Source organism: Mauremys reevesii, linkage group 11, assembly GCF_016161935.1.
Source record: "Mauremys reevesii isolate NIE-2019 linkage group 11, ASM1616193v1, whole genome shotgun sequence".
Lineage (NCBI taxonomy): Eukaryota > Metazoa > Chordata > Testudines > Geoemydidae > Mauremys > Mauremys reevesii.
This window is the reverse complement of record NC_052633.1, coordinates 71506989-71524602: the sequence shown is the minus strand read 5'-3', so window position 1 is coordinate 71524602 and position 17614 is coordinate 71506989. Positions and strand designations below refer to the sequence as shown.

Here is a 17614-nt window from a genome sequence, read left to right as displayed (position 1 = left end):
GTGCCTTACTCTGTGAATAGTCTAATTGGGACGCAGTGCAAGAGTGGCAGAATGTGGTCTTTTGTTCCTTTTTGTCCAAGTAACTCACAAAATATAACAAAATTAGCAGCTGTAGACAGGGAAAGGGGTTGCGTGAATGTGCATCTATTCTTTCTTTGACAGCAGATCAGCCTTGTTGATTTCAATGGGGTTCTAATCGATTAACTTAGGGGAGAATATGGTCTACTATTTTTTGATAACAACAAATGCTTGCTAAGGCACTTCTCTCATGAGCATATTTTATAATGCCCAGGGCTGAAAGCCATTGCTTCTTTTCTAAAAGTATTAAACAACCAACATACGATAAAACCAGATAACCAGGGCCCGAATGAAAAAAATCGAAGAGTTCCTCAGTAAACTCTCTACCAAAAATAACAACATAAAATAAAATACTCCAAGTTGCTGAATTCATTTGGAATATGGAAACAGAGTGGAATTCTGCCTGTCACATGACTGAATAGGACCAGGCATCACTGATCTCCATTTGTGCTGGTATTATGAAGGGCACTGGTTCAGCACCATTCAGTGGACAAAATGAAATACCAGTGTTGTACATAGAAGGTGGGACTTTCCAAAGCATTTTATGTAGAACTAATCTTGCTCCCATTGAAAGCAAAGGCTAAACTTCCACTGTCTTGCATGTAGACCTGGTCAGGGATTTTTCAGTATTTTTTTTTCCCTGAAAAATGCCAATTCATCAACATGGAAACTGTTTGCTAGAAACAGTTGGTTTCAACAAATTTTCCAACCTGAAAAAATGTTGAGACTTTTTTTTTTCTTCAATGAAAAGTTCTGGGTTTTTTGTTTCAGAATAACTTTTCATTTCAAAATTTACGCTAAAACAAGCATAAACCAAAGAAAAAATGTCAAAATTGAAACAAAAAGTCTCAAAATTATGGGAATTTTTTTGTTGTTGTTAACTCTAGTTGAATTTTTTTTTTCAGTTTGTCTCTTCACCAAAGTTTTTGAGGTTTTGACTTTCCATCTCACTTGGAGGCAGGAAAAATTGTCTACACCTCAACATTTTTCATGGGACAGAAAAACTGTTTCCAGCCCAGCTTTAGTTTAATGTAAGTAAAGTTAGGTCAATGTTGAGGGCTTTTCACAATCCCAGCTGGAAAGATGTCAGAGAGGGGACAGAACTAATGACCAGAAAGAGCATTCTTTTCTAGAGTTGCTAGACTCGGACACTCCTGGTAGTTCTCGCTGACTCTCCAACTCACAGACTAATAGAACACAGCCTGTTCTACCTAATGTTACCACACTGGGTCTCTCTAATCCTAACCATGCATGGAAGAGACAGCACTTTTTTCATATCACTTTGTATCTTGAAACCATTAACATTGCCTCCAAAGAGGTCTGCTTTGGAACAGTGTATGCAGGTTAAGTTATCCCAATGAAACATCTGCTGGGGGGTGTGGGCGGGGAACATACAGGGCTGCCACAGCTCTGGAAAATATGAAGTCAACTTAGAGTTCAGCCATGCCGTACTTACATTAAAGCTTGTTTACGAGCCAAATTCCACCCTCCGACAGGCGTGTGCAACTCCTGTTTACTTCAGTGGTAGCTGTGCTGTGCTTATCTAAGGGCACAGCTTGAGCCAAAGTATTTATCCATTGTGAGTCAGGGTCAAGAACAAACACCACACACCCGCATGCCTTTTTAGAGCCACATTTTAGCTCCTTTTACAGGCCTGCCTGATGCTACACCCCCAGGCCTGAATTACAGACTGGGACACCAGGAAGCAGAAGACAAGGTGGTCCCTTTCTGCATGAGGAATGTTCTCTGTGTTTGGGGCTCATTGGTTCCATCCCCCACCCTCTTCTGATTTTTCATTGTGTGGGGCTGTTTTCTCACCACAGGCTGCTGCTTTCTAGTTTGCTGCCTGGCTGCTGAGCAGCACCAAAACCTCCAAGAATTAAGCACAGAGAGAGGCTAGACCCCTGCCCAAATCATGCCATTTATTGAGTGTTTGTGTGTGTGTGGGGGGGTCTCTCTTCTGAGTTATTCACCTGAGGGGAAACCATCCCCGCAGCAGGAGCCAGCGGGAAGCATTCCTCTGGATTTGCAGAAGTGTTTTGTAATAATGATGGAAATAATCATCCTTAATAAGCACCTAGATGGGCATTACTTCTTTAGATCCCTTTCCAAGATGCTTCTATGAGAGTGTTAAGGGTTCAGTGAGGGTGGACAGCTCTAAGCCCCTGCGGACTGTGTTGATGGGGCCATTCCTCCACCCTACACAGCTGGCAAAGCGGGCCTTCCAGCGTAGAGTGGAGGAGGAGCTGCAGCCTCTGCAAGGGTGTAGCAGTGTCTCTGTCACTGCACAACTCCTGGGGGCCTCGTGTCTGCACGAGGCTTGCACTGACTGGGGCAATGTGTCTCCAACCTACCCCCATTACAAGCCGTGATTCAGAGCCACTGACAGCGGTAAAGAACGAATTACTGCATATACAAAAATGGGACAATCGGGAAGAAGGAGGTGAGGTCTCAGTCCTGCTTTAACTTCAAGCCCTACTGAATCTAATGGGACTGTATGCATGCATAAAATTAAGCATGTGCTTAAGTGCTTTGTTGGACCAACCCAAACCACTTGGCACCTTGCAGGATTGAGGCGATGCTGCCGGTCCCTGCTCATTGTCATACTCTGCAGAAGGACAGGGTGGCAGGTGTCTTTGGCAAAGAAAGCTGCTGTTCCTGATGGATTGGACAGGAAAATGGAAACAGTCCAGAGATGTAGGAGGACGAAAAGAAACATTCCTTTGCCCCTTGTCACCTGAGATGTGTAAATGGTACCACACCAACAGCCAGGTAGAACCCTGCAGGTATGCTGGGAGAGGCGAGGGAACGGGGCAAAGGAGAAGTCTTTCTCCACCCAATGTCCCCACTCAGTAGCTGAGCAGGATTCCAGCTTAGTGCTCTCTTGACCAGTAGGTTGGGGGTGTATGACCAGTTTATCAGATGGCACAGCAGGGCTGCACAGGGGTATGATTTAGTGCATCAGGGATAAGGTTATGCTTCTAGCAACTCCTTTGCATAGAGACACACATTTCCAGCTAGTGTAAATTAGTCTACAGCTACCAGGGGAAGGAGGATCCAGCTGAAGATCAGGCCTGTGTTTTCTTTAGCAGCAGACACTGTAGGGAACTCTGGAGCATATTCTCTGCCCACCCCGACCACGACCACCACCATAAGGACGGCCATACTGGGTCAGACCAAAGGTCCATCTAGCCCAGTATCCTGTCTTCTGACAATGACCAAAGCTATGTGCCCAGAGGGAATGAACAGAACAGGCAATCATTGAGTGATCCAACTCCTTGTCGCTCATTCACAGCTTCTGGCAAACAGAAACTAGAGACACCCTCCCTACCCATCCTGGCTAATAGCCATTGATGGACCTATCCTCCGTGAACATATGTAATTCTGTTTTGAACCCTGTTATGGTATAGTTGAACCAAAGTCATTCTACTTTGTAGCGGTGGGATGACTCAGAGACCCTCCATACAACCATTCCCCCGTGTCATAAGAGCAGGATTTTCCCCTTGGTTAAAACGACCATGTCTCATGCACTAGTAACAGAGGACTATTCAGGTAGGGGCTGAAGTGGCACGTCACGGTTTGCGTGGGCCCTCTGCGCTGGAGTGAATTTCACCCGTAACAAGTAAGGGTCAGCTTACATCTCACAATCCAGGTCACTATGAAAGAGCAATCTCACCCTTTGACTTTGAAAATCAGGTCGTTTGCATCTGCATTTCAGTTAGGTGACCGACGGTATGTTCCAGGGGCCGCAGTTCTCAGCCCAAGTACCTAAGGGGGGCTCAGGAGAGACAGAGGACTTCATGACCTTGACAGCAGAGGGAGAGTGGATCCCATCTGTAAATGCTGCTCTGGCCTCGGTTCTGGAATCGTCTTTATGGGGCTTGTGATCCCTGTGCGCTGGGGGCAGGGCCTGGAGAGCCGTTTCTGCAAGGAGGTGGGTCCTTTGGCCCTATATCATTTTGCACCCAAACAGCTGTTGCATATGGCCATGCAGGAAGTCCGCCAAGGAGCAGTGCTCCAGGTTGCACTGGCACCCTGCCCTCCCCACTAGGCGGCGCTTTTGCAAGGGTTTGTTTCACGAGCCTCCGCTCACCCTGAAGTCAGCGGCAGAACTCCCAATAGGGTTAAGCTCAGGCAGTTGAATTGCTCTCACCGTAAATACTTACCATGTGCGGCTGCACCTTACTGAGATGCATTCCTTGGAAATTTTATCAACAAAGCTTAAAGGTGCTGCTTGGCATCAAGGCAATTGTTACACTCTTAAGACCTACTTCTACTCCCACTGAAGCCAGGGGCAGTCCTTTCCCGTCCTGACCCCCCCACACACCTTATTTCAGTAGCAACAAGATCTGACCCCTTGTTTTTGGTGAGCAAAGGAGTCGCTGGGCCAGATCCTCAGCTGCTCTACCTCAGCATAGCTCCTACACCGACATACAAACCAGCAAAGGATCTATCCCATCATCCTACGCTATCTGCAATAGAGACATTCAAACACCCTGATCTCAGCCTCTACACCTAGAAACTGCAACCAGTGGAAAAGAAAATCAGTTGTCAAGCTGGGTAGAAGCTGTCATTAGTAACCCATCAGGAAGGCCCTTGTCAGCCATCCTGCAAACCTCTTCCTTTGCTGTTTGCTGCTGAGTCAGCTAAAAGCTACAGAATAATAACATAAGTCGGATTTTCTCAAATCTCCGCAAGGCTTCCTCTGGTGCGAGCTTTAAAGGAAAGCTACATGGGAAACACGTGCTGGGGTTGCTATCCTTTACACAGAGATGCCCTGTACTCTGTCACTTCTAGATACACCCTGGTTGGAATAACTCCACGATGGGCTATGGAACAGATGTGATGAATGTATGGATGCAGCTCAAGCCACAGACCTGAACCAGAAGGTCTGCATAGGGCAGTGTGGACATGTTAGCAAGGCTGTGAGACCCAGGTGTACAATGCAGTGTGGACATTCAAGGACTCTGAGGTTTTACTACCCATAGGCATCTCATGCCTGTGTCGTACTCCGCAACATACCCATTCACTGATTCCTGCTGATGCCTTTCTATTCCTGTTTTCAAAGTTACTTCTGACTTACAAGGACACTATGCGCAACTCCTGTGGAATTAATCATGAACACAATCTTTAATTACAGGACATGTGCTGTGGATACCCAGCTACGGTTGCAATTACACCCCTGACGAAAATAGTCCTGTAGAAATGCAAAGAGACGGCTAGGATTTCACCTCTGCGGGCTGCGATTGGCCACCTCTGGGTAGCTGCCACCATGTGTAAGCCACAGTGCTTATCTGCAGACCGTTTACAGAGAGGGAATTCGGTGGTGCTGCCTCATTCATTTGGGGGACGGTCCGCTGAAAAGCAGCACAGTTGAGCAGACACATGGAATCCATGCTCCCATCTGTTCAGTTACTGCCTTTAGGGGAAAACATGACACAGGGTTCACTTCCTGCATAGATAATGTTGTTAACAACCCAAGGCAGAATGTATGACCCTCCTCTTAAAGGAAATGTAAGCCAGGAAGTGGGGAGGGGGAATTCTTTGTCTCAGGCGGCTTTTCCTTTTTTTTTAAACCAGCACTGCACAATGGAACTCAATCTATTCCTCTGCCTCTCCCCCACCCCCCCAGCATTCATCCATTCTGTATTTACTCCGCAAAGCAGCTCTCCAAGCAGCCACCAAGCCCTCTCCTTATTGCTCCAGCTAGGCACAAGTCCTGTGACCCGAGTCAGAGGCTATCAGATCAAAGGCTGTATTCATCGAGAGCAAAGCTGAGTTGGGGAGGTACCAAAGCGCAGAGGGACTTGGCAAGCAGTTTTGTCCTCTGCGTGTGTGTGTGTGTGTGTGTGTGTTCAGAGTTCAAGAAACTCCTGAAGAGTGTGGGAGGAGGAAGACGAGCCTTTGACATGGTTTCAAGCAGCATGATGGGTTCCAGAAGGGAACGCAAGGGTCTTTTACAAACGGGAGGTAGTGACATGCAGGAGGAATCTAAAATCATTCATCGCCTGGGTGCCATTCATTCCGGCTGATCTAGGGAGGTGAGATTTGCTCCTCTATGCACCAGCCTGGGCTGCAGGGAACATTCACCCGCAGGGAGAGCTGGCTGGGGTACCAGAGCCATCCTCTCTCAGTGGGGAAGCATCTCTAAATTGCCGTCAGAGCCTCCCCCTCTTGAACTGTGCTGGCCCCTGGTATGTCCCCCACAGCAGAAGAACAGCCCCAGTTAGCCTCCAGAACTCTTCCTGTCTCAGCCAGGGCCTGGCGGAAGGCAAGCAGGCTGACATGAAAAGAGAACTAAGATTCCAAATCAGCCAGACCCTGATCCAAAGCCATTGAGGTCTATGAGAGTCAGCTCAGAGTCCAGGAGCTGATCCTCAGCTGGTGGAAACTGTTATAACTTCACTGACGTCAATGGAGTTGTAACAATTCCCCAAGTGAACATGTGTGTAGACTTAAAGGTTCAACCCTCTCTAAGCTCGAAAGCTCGTCTCACTCACCAGCAGAAGTTGGTCCAGTAAAAGATATTACCTCCCCCAGCTTGTCTCGCCAATATCCTGGGACTGACACAGCTATAACAATATAGCAAACCCTCCCTAATGCCTTTATATACCTGCCAAGACCTCAGGGTAATGAGCCTAAGTTTTCCCTGGTAGAGACAGAGCTGTGCGGAGAACGGTAATTCCATTTTGCGGAGGATTTCGATATTTTGAAATTTGGTTTTGTTCCAATTCAGAGTGAAAAACAGACTAAAAATGACTGTAATCAAGTCAACCCTTAACCTTCTCTTTGCTAAGCTAAACTGAGCTCCTTGGGCTTGTATATTATATATGGTCTAGAAAATATTTAGTCCTGCCATGAGTGCAGGTGATTGGACTAGATGACCTCTTGAGGTCCCTTGCAGTCCTACGATTCTATGATTCTACCAGCATAAGGCATGATTTCTAATCCTTTAACCGTTGTAGCTGTAGCTTTTAGCTGACTCTAATCCTTTAACCGTTGTCTGAACCCTCTCCACTTTATCAACATCATTCTTGAATTGTGGGCACCAGAACTGGACACAGGATTCCAGCAGTGGTCGCACCAGTGCCAAATACAGAGGTAAAATAACCTCTCTGCTCCTACTGGAGAGTCCCCTGTTTATGTATCCAGGGATCCCATCAGCCCTTTTGGCCACAACATCACACTGGGTACTCATATCCACCATGACTTCCTACATCTTTTCTAGAGTTACTGCTCCCCAGCATAGGGTCCCCCATCCTGTAAGCATGGCCTACATTCTTTGTTCCCATATCTAACATTTACATTTAGCCATATTAAAATGCATATTGTTTGCTTGTGCCCCGTGTATCATGTAATCTAGATAACGTTTTTAACCCATTTACTGTGTGCCGGATTGATTTTATCCTGTTCCAGTTATTTAAACAAAATGTCACGTAGCATCAAGTCAAACACTTTCCAGAAGTTTACGTATATAACATCAGCACTATTACCTTTATCATGCAAACTGGTAATCTCATCAAAAAAGATAGCAGGTTAGTTTGACAGGGTCGATTTTCCATAAACCCATCTTGTTTTGTTTTAATTAAATGACCCTTCTTTAGTTCATTATTAATTCAGGCCCATATCAGCTGCTCCATTATCTTGCCTGGGATTGATGTGAATCTGACAGGCCTATAATTACCCAGGTCATCCCAATTACCCTTTCTAAAAATTGGCACATCAGCTTTCTTCGAGTCTTCTGGGTCAACATCTGGGAACCACACCTGGACAGACATAACTAGGCAGACTTACCCCCATGTAGATGCAGCTATGTCGATTGAAAAAATGCTTTAATCGATGTAACTACCATCGTTCAGGGAGACGGTGTTCTTACAGTGCTGGAAAACCCCCTTCCATCACTGTATGTGTCTACACTAAGCAGTTAAGCCGGTATAGCAATGTAGCCAAGCTGGTGTATTCTCCTTAGTGTAGACACAGCCTGAATCACAATTTGTTTCCGGGTCAGTTCTGGGGTGATGCAGCTACTTAGCGCTCTTTATTCAGCACAGACTGTAGTTACAGTCGAATCCTACATGTATACTGCAATATGCAGTACTATAGAACTTCTGCCTCCAAATGCTTATTTACCAGAATGTCAATACCTTACTGCAGCATGGCTGTGTTGCCTCATGGTTAGAGCCCTGGATGAGGGCTCCAGAGAGCTGAGTTCTAATCCCAGCAATTTCACTAGCCTGCTGGGTGACTTTGAACAAATTACTTCCCCTGTGCCTCAGTTTTCCCATCTGTAAAATGGAGCCAATGAGTCTTTGTAAACTGCTTTGAGATCTGCTGATGAACAATGCAATATGAAAGCTAGGTATTATTGTTATTTCAAATAACTAAGTGTGATAAGATTAGGAAAAGAAAACTAGCTCAAAGTGCCGTTTAGAATCCCGAATCCAAAAGCAAAACCCGCTGGCGAGCAGTGAAAATGAAAGGGAGCCTGGTCAAGATGAACTCTGTTAGTCCTGCAACACAGGGAGTAAAAATGCCCCAGAATGCATATGGGAACTCCTACCTTACTGCAGGAAGAAAGTGGAGATGGAGAGATTTTCTGCTGTAGAGTAAGCTCCAGAGACCAAGACAGAAATCTTTGGAGAAGAGAATGGAGGCAGGAGAACTCCCAAATGAAAAGAAATTCTAGGCTGAAAAAGGAAGATTTATGTCTTCCCAGCATCTGGTCTTGGCTTCCCTTCCTTTCTTCTCACTTCTGAACCTATGGAATGCCCTTGAAGGACAGGAAGAAACAATTCTTCATTAACAGTTATGATCTTCACAAGAGCCCCCAGTTTGGATGTGGCAGAAGTTCCCTAGAAGCTAAGAGAGGATGAGATTAGAAAAAATGGGAGGCTTACAGGGGAGCAACAAACCTCAGTTGACCAGACAGGCAAATCAGTGGTAGGGCTAAATCAGGAAACAGATGGTTCAGAGATCACTTGAAACTCCATGTGGTCACTCCATGATGAACACAATGAAAAATTAATCCTCTGCTGCCCCCAGCCTGCTATGCAATGGCCAACCAATTGGGGAGCAGTAATAATGCCAGCTGACATAGGTGACCAAACACAGCCTGAAGAACAAATCCTGAAATTTAGCCATATGGAGTGGAAATCCATCAACTTCATGAAAAAACTCGTACAGATACAGATGGCTACTTCCACCTTTTCATGTTCTCTGTATGTATAAATATCTTCTTACTGTGTGTTCCATTCTATGCAGCTGATGAAGTGAGCTGTAGCCCATGAAAGCTTATGCGCAAATAAATTTGTTAGTCTCCAAGGTGCCACAAGTACTCCTGTTCTTTTTGCTGATACAGACTAACACGGCTGCTACTCTGAAACCTAGTTTATTCTGGTCATTACAACATTTCCACCTCATGATTTTATTGCAATGCTTGCAAGCACCAGCTCCTGGAATAAACAGATTGCAGAAGAATCTCAGCTTTCATTAAAAATGAATTTCTAGCCCTCCTGGTTGCCAAGAAAAGCTTGAACGTGGGCCTCAGCTGAACCCTAAAGACTCCAGAAGGAGAACCGGCAGGAAAATAAAAATAATTCAACATTTATTTTTCTAAAATAGTCTCATGATTTTCAAGCCAATCTCCTAATTTGTTGAGGCCTGACTCCTAATATTTGATTGCTTGGAGTTGGTAATATTGTTCTTGTATCAGGGGATAGCCATGTTAGTCTGTATCAACAAAAACAGCAAGGAGTCTGGTGGCACTTTAAAGACTAACAGATGTATTTGGACATAAGCTTTTGTGGGTAAAAAAAACCCACTTCGGTAATGAAAGCTTATGCCCAAATAAATCTGTTAGTCTTTAAGGTGCAGCCAGACTCCTCACTGTTTTTATTGTTCTTGTAATGTGCTTTTTGTCAATGAGCTCATAAGGTAACTTCAGGACCTGCTTCATAGAATCATAGAATATCAGGGTTGGAAGGGACCTCAGGAGGTCATCTAGTCCAACCCCCTGCTCAAAGCAGGACAAATCCCTAGACAGGGATTCAATTCAATTATCTGGCATGTGTTGTTCATCCACAAAGTGAATCTATTAATCATATGAAACCTTTCAACAAATATTTAGACATGCACATTTCTGATGCTAAATTCTTCATAGACTGTACACCTGGACTACTCATTATTTGCTTTGTTATAGTTGGCCACATTGTATTGCTTCTGCTTCTCGACTGGATAACTGAAAGTTCTGAATACGTACCAGAAAACAAGCACTCTTATTTGCATGAAAATACAGACGTTGGCATGGACAACACAACCCCATTTGGGCAAATATTTGTGAACAGGGAATAAGGCCTTGTCTATACAAGGGAAACTGACTGATAGATATTCTGGAATAACTATTCTGCTATAGCTATTCTGGTATAATTTACCTTTTCTGGAATAACTCCCCTATGTCGATACTCTATACCAGAATGAAAGTGATTTCATTCCAGAATAAGTATTTTGCTTCCAAAGCAGAGCAATTATGCTGGACTAAAGTCAGCTTTATTTCAGAATAGAGTTTCCAGATGGGAGTTATTCCAGAATAGTTATTCTGGAATAGCTATGCTGCTCAGGGCTGGTCTACACTGGGGGGGGGTGTCAAACTAAGATACGCAACTTCAGCTACACTATTCGCATAGCTGAAGTTGAAGTATCTTAGTTCGACTTACCTGGCCATCCTCACGGTGGTGAATCGACTGCCGCGGCCCCCCCTTCAACGCTACTTACTCCTGTTGAGGTGGAGTATGGGTGTCGATTCATCGTGTCTAGACGAGATGCGATAAATCAATCCTCAATAGATCGATTACTACCCGCCAATCCAGTGAGTAGTATAGACGTACCCTCAGTTTCCCCATACAGACAAGAAGCAGCATGAATTTGGTTGACATACACAGTTGTTTGAGATATCCATGTTCAGAACTGCTCTGTATTCCATGGTTTGTAATAGCTCCCTAGGGGTTATAACACAAGCTGGAGATCACTAGAGTGCTGCATGGTCAAGCCACACCATCTCCAACCACTGATGCACCCCTTGTGACTGGTCCACAAACAATTTCCATTAACTTCATTGAGAGGCAAGAGGCTTCTAATCCATAATCCTGGTCTTTGACTTCTGCTGAGGAAGAAATTATTTAGTCTTCCTCAAGTCATTTCCATTTATTGCTCTTCCTGAGGCGTTTTTGTTTGGAGGCCTGGAGACTGTGCTATTAAGGATGCTAATATACAACTGGATCATACAAAAATGTTTCATATTTCCATTTTACTTTCCACCATCTTCTTTACACAGCCTAGAATCTGATTTCCTCCTTGCTGTTTTTTTTTAAAGTGATTGTACATTGGCCAGATGACATCTTCTTCTTTGTTACCAGTTTTTAGAGACATCTAAGCTATAAAAGGGAAAGGTGCGAGCATGTGGACGTTGGGTGGCAAATAGTGTCATGAATAGGGAAATAAAACATACTCACTCCAAGCAGAAGCATGAGAATTGAGAAGGATACATACATACATTGAAGGCCATTTGGTAGGTTCCATGTACTAAGTGACTAAAAGATATTTTCTGTTTAAAACCAGTATCTATATCAGAAGGCTTTGTAGGTCTTCTAGATTAGAGAGAATACACACACACACACAGAGAGCTGGTATTGACTCTGCAATATATGGCCTGTCACGTGTTCTCTTTTATAATGTAGACTGTCCCATAAAGTAGGACATTTTAAACATGAGCGCTGCCATTAAGAAACTGAAACAGTCGCTTATCAGTCACAGGATGTCATGGAGCTGTCTCAGGGTCTGCTTGAAAGCCCCCCTGCAACTTACTGATAAAAAGCTTAACTCCATCTCAGGGCTTATCTGAAGAAGAAAGAATTAGACCCTCATGAAATAACAGGGTTTTTTATATAAGCTAAAAATAAGAGAGCAAGCGAGAGAGAAATCACTTAAAAACTTTATAATACAGCAGAACGAGTTTAACCCATTTGCGATTTTCAGCTAAGTTTTCTGCTTCGTCAGGAAAGAACCCCGTCGTGAAACAGATGTCAAAAGAGAAAAGATGTGAGAGGCTGGTCTCTTTCGTAGATTAGAAGATTAATTAAAACAAAATCACTTAGTCAAATGTCTTACTGGCAAAAACACGCACAAGGCATACCACTGCGGGTATGCAATAGGAGAGTATGGAATGGATAATCACTTTTGATCGGACTCTGGTGTGAGCTGGATGATGCTGATTCTTGGAGAAACTCGCGGAATATGGATCTTATTTCTGCCACACATTGCGATCTGCCAGCCTGCTGTTTTTGCACTGCAATATCATTGCTGAACGTGGTTGAATTATTGGTTGCAAATAAATTATCCAGCATAGCCTTTAATTTTTTTCTGTTCATAAATCATTTGCAAACCAATCCTGATTTCTGCAGATGTCATCATTTCTCTACCAGATACTTTGCAGGAACAGTTATCAGCCTGTGGGTAAAATTTTCAAAAGTACTTAAGTGACTTAGATAGATAGATAGATCCTATCTAAGTCCTCTTTTCCAAAGTTTCATGGGACTGAGGAGCCCAGTGCCTAACTCACTTTTGAAAATGGGACCTCAATTTCTATCTATCTATCTATCATCTGAGCAGTGATGGATGTACAATATTCCATGAGAGCCCAGACAGAAAGATGCAGTGATAACAGCTATGTGACAAGGTTACGATGTGCCATGCAGTAGTGCTAATAGGCCTATGAATTTAGCTAATTATAACCTGGCTCATTCAAATCTGCTGTATAATATTTGTTTTAATTGTCAGGGGCAGAGTGATCCCAATAAATGTCAAGTGTCATGCACTTTAAGAAAAGCAGAGTGTTATTTACATGGGTATTTTTTAACCTACATTTGTGTCCAATTACCACAATTTTGGGCATATATCAAGTCTTTGCATTTGCACATTTCCATATAGATATCTATGAAGATGGGCACAATATAAGAGCCTGCATAGAATGGACTAGGTATATCCAATTTGCATGCAGAGTCATGGGAATCATAGAAGATTAGGGTTGGAAGAGACCTCAGGAAGTATCTAGTCTAACCCCCTGCTCACAGCAGGACCAACCCCAACTAAATCATCCCAGCCAGGGCTTTGTCAAGCCTGACCTTAAAAACCTCTAAGGAAGGAGATTCCACCACCTTCCTAGGTAACCCATTCCAGTGCTTCACCACTCTTCTAGTGAAATAGTGTTTCCTAATATCCAACCTAGACCTCCCTCACCGCAACTTGAGACCCTTACTCTTTGTTCTGTCATCTGCCACCACTGAGAACAGCCGAGCTCCATCCTCTTTGGAAGCTCCCTTCAGGTAGTTGAAAGCTGCTATCAAATCCCCCCTCGCTCTTCTCTTCTGCACACAAACACAGGCGCTCAATTTCACATGCATTTGTGGGTGCATTTGGGGCCTTCTCTTTTAGAAAATGGGGTCAGTGTAATCCACCACGGTTCCTGACTCATTAAATACATTTCTTCAATCAGTAGCCTCCATTCTGATTTAAAACTTACTGTTCCAGACCGGGCCTCCACTGATGAGAGGCAACAAAAGCAAGTTTAGGTCCAAGTTGGCAGATTGTCCAATGAAGGTTCCTCAGGGACTGACTGTGGCTTTGCCCCAAGCCCCGAGTGAAGGGCAGCGCAAGAGACCAGCTGGTGACTTTGGTCCTTTAGTTTCCCCTGGCTCCAGAAGGGAGGTCAGGCACTGGCCCTTTCCCTAGCACTTCCCCCTCCAATCTGTGCTGGATGGTGCCTTGCACTGGTAGCACCAAAGCTCCAGTCACTCTACACCCATCAGCTCAGGATAGGAAATAGCCTCATGGAGGTTGTTCTCCCCTTTCTGCTGCTCCAGACAGCCAACGTGGGGCATTAGAGGCTACACCCTGAGAAGCATACACACAGGCTGGTGCTCAAGGGCCTGTCTCTGCTGAGGGCCTGTCTCTGCTGAGGGCCTTCAGCTCCTGGTGAAGGAGATGGGAACAGACAGAGTTCAGCAGCTTGTAGGATTGATCCCCCATTCTGCAAACCCTTACTCCTGCGAGTAATCCTCACTCACATAAGCAGTCATAGAATCATAGAATATTAGGGTTGGAAGGGACCTCAGGAGGTCATCTAGTCCAACCCCCTGCTCAAAGCAGGACCAATCCCCAACTAAATCATCCCAGCCACGGCTTTGTCCTTCAACTCACCAGAAAAAGTTTAGCAGGCCCGGGCTCTACAGTGGAACTGGAAATCTCCAGAGCCAGGTTAGGTTTTCTAACAACAATCCACATGGCGACTGTCCACACCCACTGCCTTCTTGGGCGGTTGGGGAGGGATATGGGGAAATCTCATGGGCTGAGTATAATAAAAATAAGCATGAGATTACCGATAAACTGATGCAGCTAAAAAACACCGTTTCAGGGATGTTCACAGCAGGTCAATAATGGCTTCACCACATGGCACGTAAAGGAGCCATGATCAGATGAAGAGAGGCAGAGGAAAATAAATTCTCTAAGTTCATAAAGCTGGGAATTTTAAAATGGAAACATTCCTCTTTCTGTTATGCTCTTTCAGGACCATCAAGAATATACTTGTATACAAAGAAAGAGTGAGTAAAAACCCCTTATCATTCATCAGTCAATGCAAGAGGAGCACCAGAGCACCCTAGTAATTAGGTTACCCAACCCCATTCTATCCATCCCACAAAACAGCTGTTATCTGGCATCCCCAGCCAGTATCAAAAAATTAGACTAATATTAGTCTGATGTATTGCTGATGCTCGATGGATATTTGCACCAGCCTCAGTACTTTTCATGCTGCTTATCAAGCCATACAACTTTGTTTTGCCAGACTCAGTCCCTCTCTGTTAAACATCTGTTGTCTGTGCTGTGCAGGACCTCTGTACACATTGAACGTTAACGTCTCCTTGATTAGAAACTGACGGGTGCCAAAGCTGCTGGATTTGTGCCAGGAAAACAAAACAGGCCTGCATGGAAATAACGCACTGAACTTGTGTTTGTAGTCACCAGAAGGCTTCCTCTTTAATTGAATTTGGTTCTTATTTTGTTTTTTCAAACAACGTGGATCACATTTACCATGATGCAAACTGAAACAGGATACAGGAACATCCTGTCTGAACCTGCAGGAGAAATTGCATTCAGAGAGCTGGAAAGCAGACAGCAATATTATTATTTCAATTCAACACTAGGTAAAGGGGGCGCAAGTTTCGTATGTAACCATCTATAGTTTATGGTTGTAAAAATGGTTTGCAGAGTCTGACATGGTCAAAAACTGGGAGCTCCTTCCTAGATGTTCCAGAAAATGAAATGATTTGATGTATACAGTTGTTTTCTCATTCTGTACCGTTGTGAGATGCTGACACACCGAATTAACACTTCAGGTTCGTCAAATATTGGGCCTGATTCTTGAGTTCACTTTTGCCACTTTTAAACTGGTGGCACTCCTGAGCTACACTAGCACAAGTGAGATCTGAATCATGGCCTGAGAGTCCACTCCGAAACTCCTTAAGCAGGCAAAACTCCTGAGTAAAGCTTGGGCCTTGGGTATCTACATAATCAACAACACTGCCAATCAATAACGTGCATTTCAGCTAAAGAGTGTAACTCCCGCATCCCACAAGACATTTAAGAGCAATAGTTATAAGTATTTTACATGTCTGAAAATAAGTGTACAGAAGCTCAGAGACACCGTAGTGTCTTCTAAAGTGCCAGTTTTTGCCCGAATGTTTTTTCCTTCTACTAGCAGTGAATAGGCGTAAATCTGGTCAAAATTACTGGAACCGGAAAAAAAAGACGGAGATGATTTTTCTGCTTTTAAGTTGGTTTCTACTTGTAAAAATACCCGGAGCAAATAAAAATCTTTGGCTAAAATTCCAGTGATTCTTTTCAATATAACATTTCTGCTCAATCCATCTATCACATTCAAAGCTTGAAAATCATTGTCAGTTTCAAATTTCATATAGACCAGTTCATCCTACAGCAACCCTGGGACCAAGAGTTGAGGTTGGATCTTTCCCCAGCACTCCCCTCTGTGTTGTGCTTTTTATTACAGGGATCCATTGTGAGGATCAATACCGTTTTGGTGGGTTCATTACAAATATGCTGTGATGTTACCAAACTGGTTATAGTTGGATTAAAACAGCAAACCTCTTCCAAAGAGGTTATCTGGACTGTGGGTCACAGTCTGCTGTCAGTTACACCATTGAAACCCAAAGTATTTCCATAGATGTTGCTGGAGTTACTCTAGATTTGCACCAGATCAGAATCTGGCCCTCAATTTTTTAATATTACTCCCAAAATATTCTACCGTGGGGTGATTAAATGGCACGGTCGCTTGAACTCCCTCGGCCAAATTCTCTCTTGCGCCACTCACTGAAATCAACAGAACTACATCAGTGTTGAATTTTCCCTCCTCTAACATTACTATGAGGAAACCATTCAGTTGCCCTAAGACTGTGTTTCTAAAGTTCCCAAAGCAAACATGCATTGTAACTTTAAATATAGACTGACAGTTTTTGGCTTGCGTCTCATATTACATACAGACAGCTTGGTGTCTCTAAATACAAGCTAAGCAGCACCATTAATATCTCAGAAGAGAGACACTAAGCCTTCTGAATGCTCTATATTTTCATTCCTTACGGGAAAAGCATTTACTTTATATTTTCTCTAAACTAGCACTTAGAATGAAATGCAACAAATTTTCGTATGCTATATTCAGGAATTAAACTTTGCAGAGGTCTGTTTCGATTCCCTCTGTAACTTACACACACACACACAGAGACAGTTTCATTGATATCTCTTTCCTTTAAGGAGACCCCAGGCAATTTGTTGCAAGAACTTGAACTGTGTTTAAAAATCATCTGGTTAAACAACAGACTTGTAAATTCACTGTTACTGCAGGGAGGGGAAAAAAACAGGGTACTCACGTGGCGATGGTGTCACATTGTTTTGGTCGCTCATAATTTACGCCTTCAGAAATGCCTTATTTGTGCTGATAGTTTTTTTCCCCCTGTTCAGAATCGCCGGCTGGATTAAACAGAGCGGCCAGAAAGGCAGGGAAGAGACCAAGGACCCAAGAGAATGCAACACTTGTTCAGACACTCCTTGCTGAGTTCCTGACCCCTTCGCAACTGGAAAAGGAAACAGCACGTGTCATTCTCTTTTGCCTTTCCAGCTCACATGAGCGGGGAGGGGCCCCCACTTTCAGATAGCAGTAACTGTTTTCAAGTTTAACGTATCCCAGCCCCTCTGCCTTCCAGGAACTTTGAATCTTGAGCAACAAGTAGAAAGAAAATGCTTTTAAACGTGCTTGGTTTCAATCACAATCCAGCCTAGCGTCCTGGGCCAGTTACCAGCCCCATGGATATTAACCCAATGGTGGATAAGTCACTGCCAAAAAAATGGAGGAACGCTGGGATGATTTCACAATGGGGTTTTCAAGTTCCATTCTGGCTTGCAAGCCTCTGCCCTGAGA

The 17614-nt window shown here is 44.0% G+C and overlaps 1 protein-coding gene across 1 annotated transcript in view; it reads right to left on the bottom strand.

Moving 5' to 3' along the window:
- GYPC (glycophorin C (Gerbich blood group)) overlaps positions 1–17333 on the bottom strand; it is a 39878-nt gene extending 22545 nt beyond the window's left edge. The window contains exon 1 of the mRNA XM_039494313.1: positions 17067–17333. Coding sequence (XP_039350247.1) covers positions 17067–17100 — 34 coding nt within the window. The 5' untranslated portion in view covers positions 17101–17333. The remainder of the gene's footprint in view (positions 1–17066) is intronic.
- Positions 17334–17614: the final 281 nt, after the last annotated feature.